A 14,624-nucleotide genomic window follows, 5' to 3' on the forward strand; every position below is an offset into this window, starting at 1 on the left:
CCCTAGAGCTCTGGGAATCCTTTCTCCCTGTCTGGCCCATAGAAATGTCCACTAGTCCACAGGCCTGGTGGCAATGCAGCTTGAACCCCCTAACAATAACATGGGCAACCACTCTCAAGCCAGAACCCCAAGGCCACTTTCTTCCACTTGTTCTCAGCCTCAGCTTTCGAAATGGGAGTGCTGTATGCAGCGTGCCTTGAGGCCCCTATACAGTCTGTGGCCCTAAGCCCTATAGCTTTGGCCCCTCTTCCTGTGTATCTCCTCAGCTCGGACTCTCATTCCCAGCTTCAGCTGTAGGCTTGTCTGAGGAGCTGAAAGCTGAGGGAAGGGAATCTGGATTTTCCTAGTATGAGGCTCTTGATTAACTAGAGCCACATTATCAAGGCTGCAATAGGTTAGAAGCAAACAATGCCAAGGACAAGGTTTTCCCTTGCTCACAAAAGGGAGACTCACACACAGGCCAGGTCAGGTAGCAGAGGTGACAATGATGTGGCAGACCACCTTAACACCTCCCTTTGTGCTGGAGATGGCCTCATGTTGCATCTGAGACAGGGCGAGAGCCTGTTCCCCTACAGCTCAGTCCCACCTAGCTGACCTACCTCCCATCAGAGCCAGCCAGCTAGGCTCAGGCCACTTCTTGGCTCTTGGGCAGCCCTGCCCTACTTGGTCCCAAGGGCTGGGAACCCTACAACTTCAGCCAGACAGCTAAGAATGGGGTAGATTCCGCTCCCACTGATCTCAGTCATGGTGCAGTACACCTAGCTCTTCCTTTCCCTCAACGATCTAAGATGTAGGTGGGTCAGGATCATCATAGGGGTGGGTGCACAAGGCTGGGCAGGAGCACCTCGGAAGCAGAGGGATTAACTTACTCTCCTACTCTCCAAACAGCTCAGTAACAAGTCCCTTGACAGAGACACAACAGGCTGGACCCCCTACAGCTTTGTGAACGTGTTAGGTCAGTAGCGGTTTGAGTCTGGTCCCCTGTCATCATGTCCCACCTGTTCTCCTTTTTCCACATTGAAAGGGTCCCTGTCCTAGCTCCAAGGGAGAAGATTAGTAGATGAATCCTGAGCATGCGTTCCCCCAGGAAGAAGGGGTTTTGGGAAACCCAAGCCCATGTTTCAGTTCTCATAAGCAAATGAAGCCCAGGACACCCTTCATTTCTATTAGGGGAGAGGGTGGCTATGACCCAGGGACCACAAAGGAAACAGCTAGGACCTGGATGGGGGGTTCCTGATGCGGGCAAAAGATTTATTCACCGTCTGGGAAAGGAACCCTTGCCTGAGCCAGGCCCTGCCAAGGTACTCCTTTACAAGGGCTTCTTTCCTCTGTCCCACTGCCCTAGTGGGCACCAGTTCCTATTGGGGGCGGGGGTGGGGGTGGGGTGGGAGGAGGTGAGGGAGAAAGGTAGATGGCTTCAACTCTAACAGATCCTCCTAGCCCTTGCCCCTTTGGATACTACACATCGGGGCCCTGATTCCTTCCAGCCTGCCCTACCCTGATCCCCTCCATACTCCCCACCCTGCCATACCAGGGCCCTGGGAATAATGGCTCCTGTCATTCCTCTCACTAGACTCCCATTTCCAGATCAGTGCCCTGGAGGCCAGGTACCCGCCCGAGGACTTCTACATTGAACTTAGACACCTCAGCCGCCCCGCTGAGCCACACTCACCAGGTTAGACCCCCAGCCCTACCCTCTACCTGCTGGGCTCCCAAGGCTCTCATACCAGACCAGACCTACCCCTTCCTGCTCTTTGACTCACCCCCATGGTTCCAGAACGCTCCCTGAAAGGGCCCTCCTCTGCCCCAACATGGTTAGTCTACAAGCCCAATCCCCTATCTAAAGGAAGCTTGCCTGGATTCATCCCCCATCACCCCTTCTGCTCCCATCGTGGTCAGTGGATGTGGACAAACTGTGACTGGTATTAGGTGAAGGAGACACAGCATAATTGTACTCCCTATAGGCCACAGAATACAACCCTAAACCACTGAGAAATGACTTAAGGATGGGGACACCTTTGGGGTTCTCTGGGCCCTGTGGGTATGGATGACAAGCCCAATGTCTCCCAGAGAGAGACCCCAGACCCACCAGTGGCTCAGATCAAGCTCTCCCAGATCATAGGGTAGGGTTGTCAAGCAGGGATCCGGAGAGGTTGGGGTAGGATGTGTCAATCGACATCCACTCTGCTCTGTATTAGGCTCAAGCTAGTGGCTTGGGAAAGAAGAAAAAAGGAGACTTGCAAAGTCAATCCTGCTGTGGGAGGATCTGGAGTTACAGAAATAGGTGCCATAGGAGTAAGCATAATGAATCAACAGAGATGTAGCCTCCCTAACAAGTGGCCTCTCTAAGGCAGGGCCTGAGTATACTGGATAACCCTTGGGCTCTAGCTAGTTTCTAGAGCTCAAGGAATGCAGCTCTGCCAACCCCTGCAGGTCTCTGCGTGCAGTAGCACTAAGAAGCATGAAGGTTCTGAATGTATCTGCCCACTGAGCAGCTGTGGGCTGCAAAGACCCTGAGGAGTCTGTACCTAGGAGGCTGCGCTCGTGGCTGCGGGCTCCCTGGGCCATGTCTAGGTCTTTCAATAACCCCACCAAATACAACCCTCAACCTTCCCAACCCCCCTGCCCCCCTCCCCCCACACACACTACCACCATGCTGTATCTCTTTCCCCAAGGGAGCATGCTCCGGGCTCAGCCCAGATTTCTCCCTGCTTTCTAGATGTACACTCTACAGTGTAGCCAGAGCCACCACATGCTATCATCCTGTGGCTTACACTAAGGCAGGCTGGTGGCCAATGGAAGAGAATACTTGGGGAGATCTAGCTTCTAGTTCATGTGGTGTCGGACAAGTCACTGCCCCTCTTTGGGTCTCGGTTTCCTGTTCTAAAAAAAAAAAAGGAAAAGTTAACAGCCTAGCCTCCCTCCCTCAGGGAGGGTGAAGGAAGCCCTGGTCTAGTATAAAGGGCTGAACTGATGCCAGGAATACAAATTGCTAATCATTTTTCTGAAGGGCACAGGTTACCTATAGGCCTTTTAGAAGAATAGCAAACTAGAGGAAAACTTGGACTGGTTCTGCCGTATCACTCAGTAAAGTGGGGAAGGCAGGCAGGTAAGAATAGATTCCTACAGATTCAACTTAGGAACTCTGTGGAGGAGGTATGGTATGGGGATGTATCTGAACAGCAGTGGGTTGGCCTTCAGTGTCTCAAACAGGGGAGAGTCCAGTGGAGTCACATTGTATTTTAGTCATTACTCGCTGCATGCCTTGCCTGGTAGTGTGTCCTCAGTTAAAAGCTGGAAAAAAAAGGGACTCTGAGCCAGAGTCATTAAAGTCTCAACCTAAAAATGCCAGACAGCTTCTTTTCTGATATCACCAGCAGCAAAGAGCCTGAGCTTGGTCCCTGAAGTTTTATGTCCTGCCTCTGGCTATGGCTAAGGACCATGCATTTTAGGAGCCGGATAAACTGTGACAGCCAAAACGGAGAAAAACCCTTCAGATTAAAAACACTGGTAATACTTTTCAAAGACAAGTCTCAATTATGTACAAATGGTCCACTCCCCAAAATGGGTAACTAAGAGAGCAGACTATGGATGGGAGTGACTACATCCTGGAAAGATCACTAATCAAGAATCTCAGCCACTGGTCCACCTCCCTCCCTGGCTCCCCTCAGTCGAGCTTCAGATCCAGGAGAGGAGGTAGGACCAGAGCTGAGAGGTAAGAAACGGTCTTCAACCCTATTCCAAGATCCAACAGAACTGGGATTTGGAATGTCATACACCCCTTCCCCAAGCTAAGAACTGGCTCTGATTCGTTCCTTATCCTGTACTTCTGGAGCTTGGGACTTCACCTATAGTTGACTACAGGTGGCAACAGAACTGCCTGTGATCACCTCATGAAGACACACCCCTCAGAGTTAAACAAGGTTAAAGAGGAGGAGTGCTGCATATGCCAGGGGGCGCTGTAGCTCATCACTAATGCTTCTGAGCCCTGTAAGAATTCCTGCATCGTCAAAATGATTTAGAGTAGATTAAACCCAGAATAATCCTCTAGCACTAAAGAACTAATTTTATGGGTAAGGAAGGAAAAAAAAGGCAAGAAAAAATAAAGCAAAAACACATGCAGTCTAAGTAAACGTCACTCACCCCATTTTTCTCTTTATTCTATTTTAATGCAGGTGCTTGTGGAATGGATAGACGCCAGAACACATACATTATGGACAAAGGCTTCAAAGGTAGAGTATCCAATCCTGACGTCCCATTAGAAAGGGCTTAGCAAGATAAAGAGTACAAATGTGAAATGACCAGGAATTCTACCAGAGAGACACTGCGCACATCTCTTCCCTCACTCCCCTCACAAGTAAAAAGACCACAGGACCTGGGGCTGCTGGGTAGCTCTGCTCAGGAGGAGCAATCATCATAATAATGAATTTATATTTCAATTTAAGTTGCACCTGCTTAGCAAGCGCTTGTGGGTTTTTTTATAGATGCCAACTAAATGTCTTCAGAAATGGGAGAATGTCATTATCTAACCAATTAGTATGAGTTAAATTGATTATAAATTCTGAAATAAAGTCAATCTACCTGCCCCAGAGGCCTCCTGTCGTCATGCTGGCGAGGATTGCCACCCTGCACCTGCTGGCTTTCTGGGGCACAAGGAATGAAAATTAATACCTAGTGTTAATACTGTATGGCACTCCACCCTCGAGATCTCTGCCCCTGAGACTGGGGAGGTCAGGACTAATCCCAAGCACATCCCAAAACAGCAAGCTGGATCATCCTTCTAAGAAGTCTGAGTGTGAAACCAAAGATGAAGATCAGGTCCTGCCCTGGGCTTAGGCCTTACGTTTAAATAAGAGAATGTGTGAAACAGGTGGCTTTGGGACTATGTCACTTATTACTCTGTCAAGTCTATTAACCGTGCCCTTAGACTGGGAGCTCTCTAAGGCCTAGTTTCCTCATCTGCAAGGTTGGGATAATTATGCCTATCCTATGGTCTAATGCCTATCCTAGTGTCTAATAAGGTTATCCTGAGTATTCAATAAAAATCAGAGATGAGAAGTGTTTTTGCATATTATAAAAGATTGTACTAATGTAACAGGGCTGTCCTTTTGTCTCTGAGGTCTATTTAGGAGTCTCAGCCACACTGAAAGAGATGACGGACAGCAAAGATCCCAATGGCTATCATAGATCTAGAATCACCTGGAAAGCCTGTTAAACATACAGAGGTCCACACCCCATCTTCCCAAGACTCTGAAGCAGTGTATCTAGAGTGGGGTCCTGGAATCTGCATTTGTAATGACTACTTCAGGGCATTCTTAGGTCTCAGGTCTAGACTGACCCAGATTTCCTGGATTACTGTTCTGTCTTTCAGACTTAGCCTTAGTTATACCTGTGACACAACCATTTCCTAACCAAGGAGAGCTAGTCATCTATAGCCCTTGGTGGAGTGGTTATTAAAAGTGGGGTGAGCTAGGGGTGGGTTGTTCTGAGCAAGAGAGCAGGAAGGGCAAGTCTCCATGAACACATTAGGATGTATACAGCCCAAGAGAACAATGTGAAAACAGGAGGTCACCCCTCGGCTTCTGGTCAGCCGAAGTTCACTACTCCCTTGGGAGCATCAATTCTGGCCATTTTCTGCGTATTGACTCAAACCATCCACATGGAGGCAAGCACCATTACAGTAGTGAAGCTAAAAGCTTTACTGTTTCATCACTGTGACCTGAGATCTCAGTTTCTTTCTCAAAGAGGTGTGGGGACTGGGCAGAAAGATCTCTTAAGAGACTTTCTAGCTCCGAAAATATGCATGACTCAAGAATGAATAAGCTCAGACAGGCCCAAACAGCTCAATTAATGAGCACCCAACTTTCCTATGCACTTTGTTGTCCTGTGCATTGTGATTAGGGTAACTGCTTTCAGACTCGAAACCATAAATGTATATATAACAAAGCTAAGAAGGGCAGTGTCTCTGCCTCAGCGTCATTCATTCCTGTTTTGTGGGATCATGTATCTGAGCCTGAGTGCAGGGAAGGCCAGATTTTGCAGCCAGATTTTGTTTCACCACTCTGGCTATAATCATCCTTTAGAGAAAAGGTGGCTGCCCAGGTAAATATGCCAACAGGTGCTGGGAACCAACACATCAGAACAAGAGAATTCAAGAACAGGAAAATGAAATGTCACGGTTTGGAACTTTACAGAAATATTTATCAAACACATGTAATAAACCCCACTAACTGAACTCCCTAATAAACATTTAATAAACTAGTCTGTACCAGGAATGAAATTATTTCCTAAAACTACTGGGCCAAACCAAATAAGAACCATTAAGAGTGAAGAGTCTGAGTGTTCTCTGAACTCAGTGGTCTCAAGACCCTGGCCTGGAAGTTTTGGATTCTAGTCCTAGTTCTTACTGTGTGGCACTGACTAGGTCACACTGTTATTTTCTGCGTTTGGTTTTTCTACCTCCGTTAGAACGATGAGGTTGTACCAGCACCATCTCCAAGGCCTCTCTAATTCAGCCAGTGCTCCTTCTTGCCCTTCTTACTTTAGACCTCCGCTCACTGTCATCCTGAAGTTACACGACACACCACACATTGCTTGCTATGCTAACCCCATTTTACCTCTAAACACCTATCCATCTCCCCCTCCCCTTCTCCCCCTCAACACAATGATACTGTAACAAACTATGTTTAATTCCTTGTCTGTCAGGCATTTCAAAGTGCTACAGAAGAAATCCTCCCTAGCACGCTCCATCACCTTTATGATCCTGAAATCCTGAATCCCACTGTTGCTGCCACAGGGAAGCCACCTGTATGCTCCTTGCTAATCCAGCCTCCACGTGTCTCCTTGCAGTAACTTTGGGTTCCAAGGTAGTGAGGAGTCCAGTGACATCCTGAAAACTTTTTTTAGCCAGTGTGGTTCTCCTTCTGACCGTGAAATCTCCCTTTTCTTCTCCCCATATCCTTGTCTCTCAAGGAAAAGAGTGCTAACTTAGGGCCCAGGAAGAGAAAAGGCAGTGTGGCTTTCTAATAATAGTAGTAGGCTCAGAAGAAACAGATGTTCAGTGCCTGGGTCTTCCCCAAGAGTGAAATACTGACTTTACCTAGATGCTCGTGTGAACCTAAAAGCCTAGGTAAGTTCCAATTCCCACTCACAGAGTGGCCTTGGATAGTCATTTCCCCTCTCTGGATTTGCTGCTGCTTTTATAAAATGAAGGTGTTTAGGCTCACTTCCAAGGCCCCTTCTGCATTTGAGGGTATAAGACTGTGATTTGGAAGAGGTAGGAACTACGTGAGAACAAACACCAAGGCATTATAAAGCTAAACCTTCAGTCCTGATGCTAATTACAGGCCTTGGAGGAGTAACTCTCCAAAGCTTAGGTAGCCTTGGTTGATGCTTCCCCTTTCTTTGCAAAATGCCCTGAAGTGCAGGGACTGGCTGGGGTAGGGTGGGGCTGTAAAAGGATGAGGAAGTGTTTTAGAGAGACTGGTTGCTCTTCCCCTTACCCCACCCTCCCTGAGGGCAGGCAGGTAGATGACTCAGCAGGAGAGAAGAATATTTCTGAAGTGTAAATTTTCCAGTAAGCCTTGCCCTTTCCTCCCTTCAGTTCCCAGAAATAGAATCCAGATTATCTATAATCCAACACCCCCTTCCGACCACCTCAACCCACACATACACTTCTCCATCCTTTCTTTCCCTCTGGCCCCTTTATATAAGGAAGGTACAGCTTCCCCTTGAAATGAATCCCCTCCCCCAACCCCAACTTCTCTTTTATTCACTTAGGTGCATCCCCGGCTGCACAGCAAACTTATTTGCAGTAGTCCTCTTATCTGCAGTTTCTTTCCTCAGTTTCAGTTACCCGCCCCCCCGTCACATGATCAAGGTCAATAGTGGCCTGTCACAATGCCTACCTAGGTCATTCACCTCATTTCACCATCTCACATCATCACAAGAAGGGTGAGTCTAGTACAATATTTTGAGAGACCCCATTCATATAACATCTATTACATTATACTGTTATAATTGTTCTATTAGTTACTGTGGTTCATCTCAGTGTGATTAACTTATAAACTTTAGCATAGGTTATGTACGCATATATGCATAAGAAAAAATATATAGAGGGTTCAGTATTATCTGTGGTTTCAGGCATCCACTGGGGGTCTTGGAAAGTATCCCTGTGGATTGGTGGGGGTGGGGAGACTGCTGCGTACCCCCAAACTTAAAGGCAGCCTTGACTCTTCTGGTGGAAATGAGAAGAGGGACACTACTGGCTGACTGAGACTCTGTTAGGCTTTGAGCCACAGCCTCAAGACTGCCACTGCCGGGACTGAATCAATCATGGGATTAGCCACGAAAAGCTCAGAGCTCGGCCCTTCTCTGTCAGCAGGGCTTGGCCCCACTGACAGAAGGTATTCCTTGCTGAAGGTAAGGTGAAACTGTAGCAGCTGTAGTTCGCATTTAGAGATCCAGAACAGGAGGAGGGGTAGTAAGATGCAAGTGGAGACACCATGACTGGATACCGGATTATGGGTTGAGCCCTAACTATTTACTAACATTAGGCGAACTTTATGAGCTTCAGTATCCTCCTTTCTAAAGCAGTAATCATAGTCCTTCCTGCCCAGCCCTCTTCACAAATGAACAAGTTTCAAATGACCTAACCAGAGTGAAGATACTAGCATAAGGGCTACATTTTCTATCACTATTCCTCAAGTTTTAGAAAACATACAACTAAGGTAGCCGCCAATCAAAGTAAAAGGATGTGCCTGGGTGAGGAGGAGAGGAGGGTGTTAGAGAACTTTTCACTCAGATGATAGCCCTTCCGTTAAGCCGTTCTAGTCCTCAGCTTCCAAACCAGCAGCTCCGAGTCATACTGCCTTACTCTTTGGCTGCTAAGTTCAGAGAACCCAAAGTGGGACCGATGGACCATGCTGGGGTTCCTGGACACACCCCCAGCCCCTTGTACTAAGAAACAAAGTACTCACTAGAAGCAACTTCACGTGGCTCTGGGCAGACCGTGGCCCAGGACCCACATCCCCCTTTCCTCATGAGAGCCTCACCAGCAGCTGGGCCTGCTCACTGTCCGGCAAGAATGTTTTCTCCTACCCCTCTCTAGGGTTCTAGGCTAGAAAAGAGACCACAATCTCAGATGGGACCAAGGCCAACATCTCTCTACCTGGGGGCCAGGATGAGATGGAAAAGGCTCTGAGCCTGGTTGTGGATCGCACTCTGCTACTGACAGCAGTGTGACCTGGGGAGGTCACTTCCTCATGCCAAGCAACGGTTTCCTCATAAGCAGTAAAAGGGAAGGAGAGAATTAATTATTGCTCTAGCTATATCGCAGGTATTAGGAACACTTGAATGAACTAATGGGTAAATGTACTTTTGTACAAGATTGAAGAAATGTTACCTGCTGAAACAAACATCATTAACCCTATACTCAGAATTCTAAGTAAATCCCCTCCCAACCAGTCACCTGTTACGGAAGAAAACACTGCTAGTGGTGACACACAACTCAACTTTCAGCCACATGGAGCATTCTGCTCTCCCAGGACCTAGTCACCCCTTGAGTTACAATGATCCCTTTATTATTTTTTTTTTTTTACATTTTCATTAATCTCACAAGCTGGAGGCAGAGAGCATGTGATGGTTCTAGTGGAAGACTGTCCAAGAATTTCACCATCTGCTACCACTTAGAGAAATTTAGAGCTGAGAAATATAGAAATTTCACCATCTGCTACCACTTAAGAGAAATTTAGACCTCTGAAGACCACTCATTACTGTCAAGCCCCTACAATTCCATGCTTATTTCTAGACCCCCTGGCTGGCAGATCGTCACAGAAGAATGAGGGCCAGAGTTGGCCAGATTACAGAGAATCTAGTGCTTTTTTCAGGCAAGTCTTGCCTCACTTGGAATGATCTACAAGAACCAGTGATCTTCCCAAAACGGGAAAATGGCATAGAGGATGAAGGAGGGGCTCCCCTTCCCTTCTGTGACTCCCAGTCCCAAAGAAAACACTTTCTTCCTCCAGTGAGCTACAGTTACTTTGCCTCGTATTTGGAGACTAGTCTGCATTCTTTTGTACCCCAATATACCCTGAAGTCTTGGGGAAGATGCACCTGAGAGGCAGCAGGAAGAGAAGCATGAGTTCTCCTAGTATCAGAAAAAGATACTGCTAAAATTGGTTTCAGTTAGCATTCATAAGTACTGGGGTAAGTGACCCCAGAGGATACACTGGAAGGCTTACTAGAAAACAGGAACTTTTCAAAGGCCAGCCTGAGACCCAGGTGCTTTTTACACCTCCATTACATTTCAGTCTGCCCCACCTTTGATCACAAGCTTCTCAAGAGCAGGGATGCCGCCAAATCTGCTGCCTAAAGGCTGCCAAGTTGCTGACACCTGTGCCAAAACACACCTACTTCTTTTCAATCTGAATTTCTTACTCATCAAAAAGAATTCAGAGGAAGAATGATATCACAGAACAAACACCAGCCAAGGAGTCCCAAGGCATGCATTCAAGCCTTGGCACTGTCATTTATGAGCTTATAGGACATGAGCCAAGTCACTTCATCTCTCTGGGCCTTCATCCTATAAAATGCAAAGTATCAACTATCTTTGCAGGATTTTGAAAAATTAAATAATAGATGTGAAAGCACACTGTGAAAGCACATTGAGTATCCTGAATTAATCCCCTTCTGGTTCTGAACCTGACTACTAAGAACAAGAATGTCCCTGTTCCTCCAAAAACGTAAGTTACTTTATGAAAAGAACTCTGCCTACCTAGGAAAGCACCCTTCAACATATTTAAGAAGGAAATCTTGGATTATTATAGGCTTTTACAGATCCAGGATCCTGACGGCACATAAACTGCAATCTGTTTCTGGTATTGAAATTAAGTCTGTGTCCTTGCATGTCCTAAGAAATCTCTCTTGCCTTGCAGATTACATGAAAGAATCCGTGTGCAGTTCTAGCACTTGTTCCTTGAATAGCAGTGAAAACCCTTACGCCACAATTAAGGACCCACCCATTCTCACCTGCAAGCTTCCAGAAAGCAGCTATGTAGAAATGAAGTCGCCTATGCACAGGGGGTCTCCGTACACAGATATGCCATCCTTGTCGACATCTAATAAAAATATATATGAAGTTGGTAGGTGTCTCAAATAAGTAACTTAGTGAAATCAGGGCAATAGTGCAGCATCTGAAATAAAAACAAGCCCTCTCCACTCACCCTGTCTTGAAAACACACCCTTCTTTTGTTGCTTTTTAAGGAATCCAAGGTGAATGGTCTTTCCCAGGATTACCCTCCTCTCTCATGCAGGAAATCAAATTCTCATGTCAACTCTGCTTTAAAAAAATACCAGGACTACTATGAAGCAGAAATGCTGGGGGTGGAAAATCAGTGGGTATACACACTTCAACTGATTTAATCAGAACAGACATTTGCAAGTTTCTGAATCACCGTCTTCGACCTTCTCCCAGTTTCACCTATGTCCCTGGGCTTACTGATAAGATCCCTACCTCTAGGATATTCCAAACCTCTTGGTTTTGACCAGAGCTTGGGATTCTAATAGTACACTCACTTAGGTTTTCCATTTCATGAGCAAGCCTCAATCCTAACCCTCATGTATTTATCACAGATTTATAAATCCCTGGCTTCTCTCCCTAGCAAGTTAAATAGAACTCTATTCCTCTCAACAAGGCAACCAAAGCTAATCTGTTCTCTGAACTCATTTTTCACTATATTCCTTAGAGCCCACAATCAGTATGGTCCAAGAAGGCCTCGGTCATAACTCCAGCTATATCCAGAATCCATACGACCTACCTAGGAACAGCCATATTCCTGGTCATTATGACCTCCTCCCAGTAAGACAAAGCCCTGCCAATGGGCCCTCCCAGGACAAGCAGTCTTAAGAGAGAGAAGCCTCTCTCTTGCAATGTGCTCTGCTGAATATTCTGACTCTGAAAGAAGACAATCCCTTGACTTGAAATAATGATACAGACTGACTCCAGCTGCGTGTTAGTCATTACTTTCACCTGGAACTAAAGAAGAGCTTCCAAGTGGGACTGGGGTAATTGTTCAAACGGTCTGTTTACAAAGGCAAATCCTATCACCTACCCACACCCAACCCCAAATGCCCAGGATTACATGATCTTTTAAAACACTTAAGATCCAGCTACTCATCAACATCAGCTAAATATATATATTGAGATACATAATTCTCTGAAACGTGATGCTTAGAAAGCATATAGCATAGGTTTCACAAACCTTCCTGGGGGAAAAGGGAACTGGGGAGGGGAAAGGATTCAAGATCCTGAAATGTATGTGCTTTTGATTGCTGTTACCCTCAACATCTGTTTTATTACCTAAGATAAACAGCACACAGACACAACCTGTGCTAATCTGTTATCAATCCTAAAGTACTTGTACATCTATGTCTGACCTGTCAAATCACAACAGCCAAGATTATAGTATACAGTCTAATACTGACAACTTCAATTTTTTAAAAATAAGACTTTAATAAATACAAATTCACTTTCCCTCTTCTGCCCTTCGTGGTAGTAGGAGGAGTTTTCAAAGCGCAGCAGCTTCTTTCAGTCTATAATGATTTCTAGGCCAGCTTTACCAAATCTTGCTGATTCAAAGTTTGAGAACATTGCCAAGTCATTCCTAGCCTGGTCATAGCTCCTCAATCCATCCAACACCTGAGTCATTCCATGTGAAACAGAACTCTGAGATGATGCCTTTAAGCAAGCAGTCACAGACTGGTAAGAACGAAGTATCCCTAAAGGCCTCCCGAATTTATTTGATTGGCATCCCTTGACTCAGAAGAGTACTTGCTTTCATGCATTTCTTCATAAATCTTGAGCTTGATGTAGTATAGAACCTAAAAGTGTAGAAGAAATTAGATAAAAGTGGATATAGCAAGTTTAATAAGCTGCTTAAATTACATGATGCTTTTTGATGAAACTAAATGAAAAGAATGGACTGTAATCAGCTGCTGTAACATGATGTAAAACTTTACAATAAACAGAAAGTAAGGATATGAAGTACTTCTACCTTAAAACCACCACCATGAAATGGCCAAAAACATACTACAATGAGCTAATGCTTCAGATCCCAGTATTTAGACGTGTCTGTACCTTCCACTACCAACCAGGTAAACTGGGGCTCAGTTTGAGTCAAACTGGAGCCAACTCCCAAGCCCTAAAAAAGAGGACCTCCTCACAAGAATTAAAGACCAGAAGGGCAAACCGAGGAAACTAATGGCCACCCCTATACCACTCCATTCTCTGGTAACAGCCAGACAGTAAAAAATACTTCCAAAAAGGTAAACAGAAGAGGAACTAAATGACCGCAGAGATGGAATAGCAGCTACAGGAAGTGTGGGAGTCCTGAAGCCCTTGATACAACCTGGAAGTCTGCCATGGAACCCATTAGTTGAGGCAATGACCAGCAAAAGCAAGAAAATAAACAAGTAAATCCCCCTCCCTCACTTCACTCACGGCTTAAGCAAATTTTATTGTTAGGGGAAAACATAGAATACTTACATGAATGCTGCATGTGTGCATGGGAGCAAGTGATCAGCAATAGCAAATTTCCTTTCCACAAAAGCCTTATGAAATATAAATAATAGAAAATTCCTTTGTAGACCCAAGTAAATATTTCTCATACAGATGTAGAAAGAAATAGAGATAAGAGACTTACCTCAGTATTTCACGGCAGCAAGTGCTCAATTATCTTTGTAAAGCAAGGATCAAGAAGCATGGCGAAGTCAGATCAGCCAGGAGAAACTTCATCTCAATCCCAGGCTTTATCTTCTTCCCCTACCCTGCATGTACAGTAACTGCTGCCTGGCACACTGCAAACAAGCAGCATCATGCCAGTTTCAAGTGTCGCCTCTTGTTTGCCAACTATCTTATGGGCAAAATTCAGCAAGAGGGAGCATGGTGGAACTGCTAAAGCATGGGGTTAAGAGATTTGAGTGTTACTTGCCCTCTCTGGGCTCCTTTCTTCCTCACGTATTAAAAAGGGGAGAAGGAGAGAGAGGGAAGAAGCTCTAACAACCCTCTGGCTCTAGCATTCTATGACTGTTAAAGAAATGTAATACAATTCAAATTAGGCAATACAGAGAAGGGAAAGGCAGAGGGTGTGATTCATCTCTGGTGACAACAGCTGCCTTCACAGATCTAAGAGTTACTGGTAAAAGACATTTCAATCTTACAGAGCAACTGTTAGGAACTTCTGTCTAGCACTGTCACACATAGGTTCATGGTCAACCTAAATATGTGCACTGTGCATTTTGTTGGCAACTTGGAAAGATCTGTTTATTTTACAGAAACCAGTTTTCACTCAAAGTAATTTGCATTCAATTCAAATGAATAAAGAAAACACTATTATTGTACAATAGCATAAGTGAGACTATGAAATGGCAATACTTTTTTAAATAACCCAGATTTGTAATATATTTGTTCACTGTGCAAAGGGACCGTACCTTGTACAAAATAAAAGGAATTTCTCAAACTAATTTAACAAGAATGCCTACTGTTGTGTTGCACATTGAAAATGTGTCTATAATCTACAACTTAGGTTTAAAAGGTAGAACTAAACTACATTTTGTGTGGTCACTTT

The 14,624-nt window shown here is 45.3% G+C and overlaps 1 protein-coding gene across 13 annotated transcripts in view; it reads left to right on the top strand.

The window, feature by feature from the left end:
• MEGF11 (multiple EGF like domains 11) overlaps positions 1–11,905 on the top strand; it is a 242,960-nt gene extending 231,055 nt beyond the window's left edge. For 2 of the 13 annotated variants that reach the window (XM_036087110.2, XM_036087118.2), the window contains 2 exons: positions 4,176–4,232; positions 5,120–5,396. In XM_036087110.2, the coding sequence (XP_035943003.1) occupies positions 4,176–4,232; positions 5,120–5,215 (153 nt within the window). In that variant the 3' untranslated portion in view covers positions 5,216–5,396. Of the gene's footprint in view, positions 1–888; positions 956–1,573; positions 1,676–4,175; positions 4,377–5,119; positions 5,397–10,934; positions 11,238–11,744 lie in introns of those variants that run through there. The other 11 variants (XM_036087114.2, XM_036087116.2, XM_078079176.1 and 8 more) reach the window with 10 other exon arrangements.
• Positions 11,906–14,624: the final 2,719 nt, after the last annotated feature.

Source organism: Halichoerus grypus, chromosome 8 (assembly GCF_964656455.1).
Source record: "Halichoerus grypus chromosome 8, mHalGry1.hap1.1, whole genome shotgun sequence".
Lineage (NCBI taxonomy): Eukaryota > Metazoa > Chordata > Mammalia > Carnivora > Phocidae > Halichoerus > Halichoerus grypus.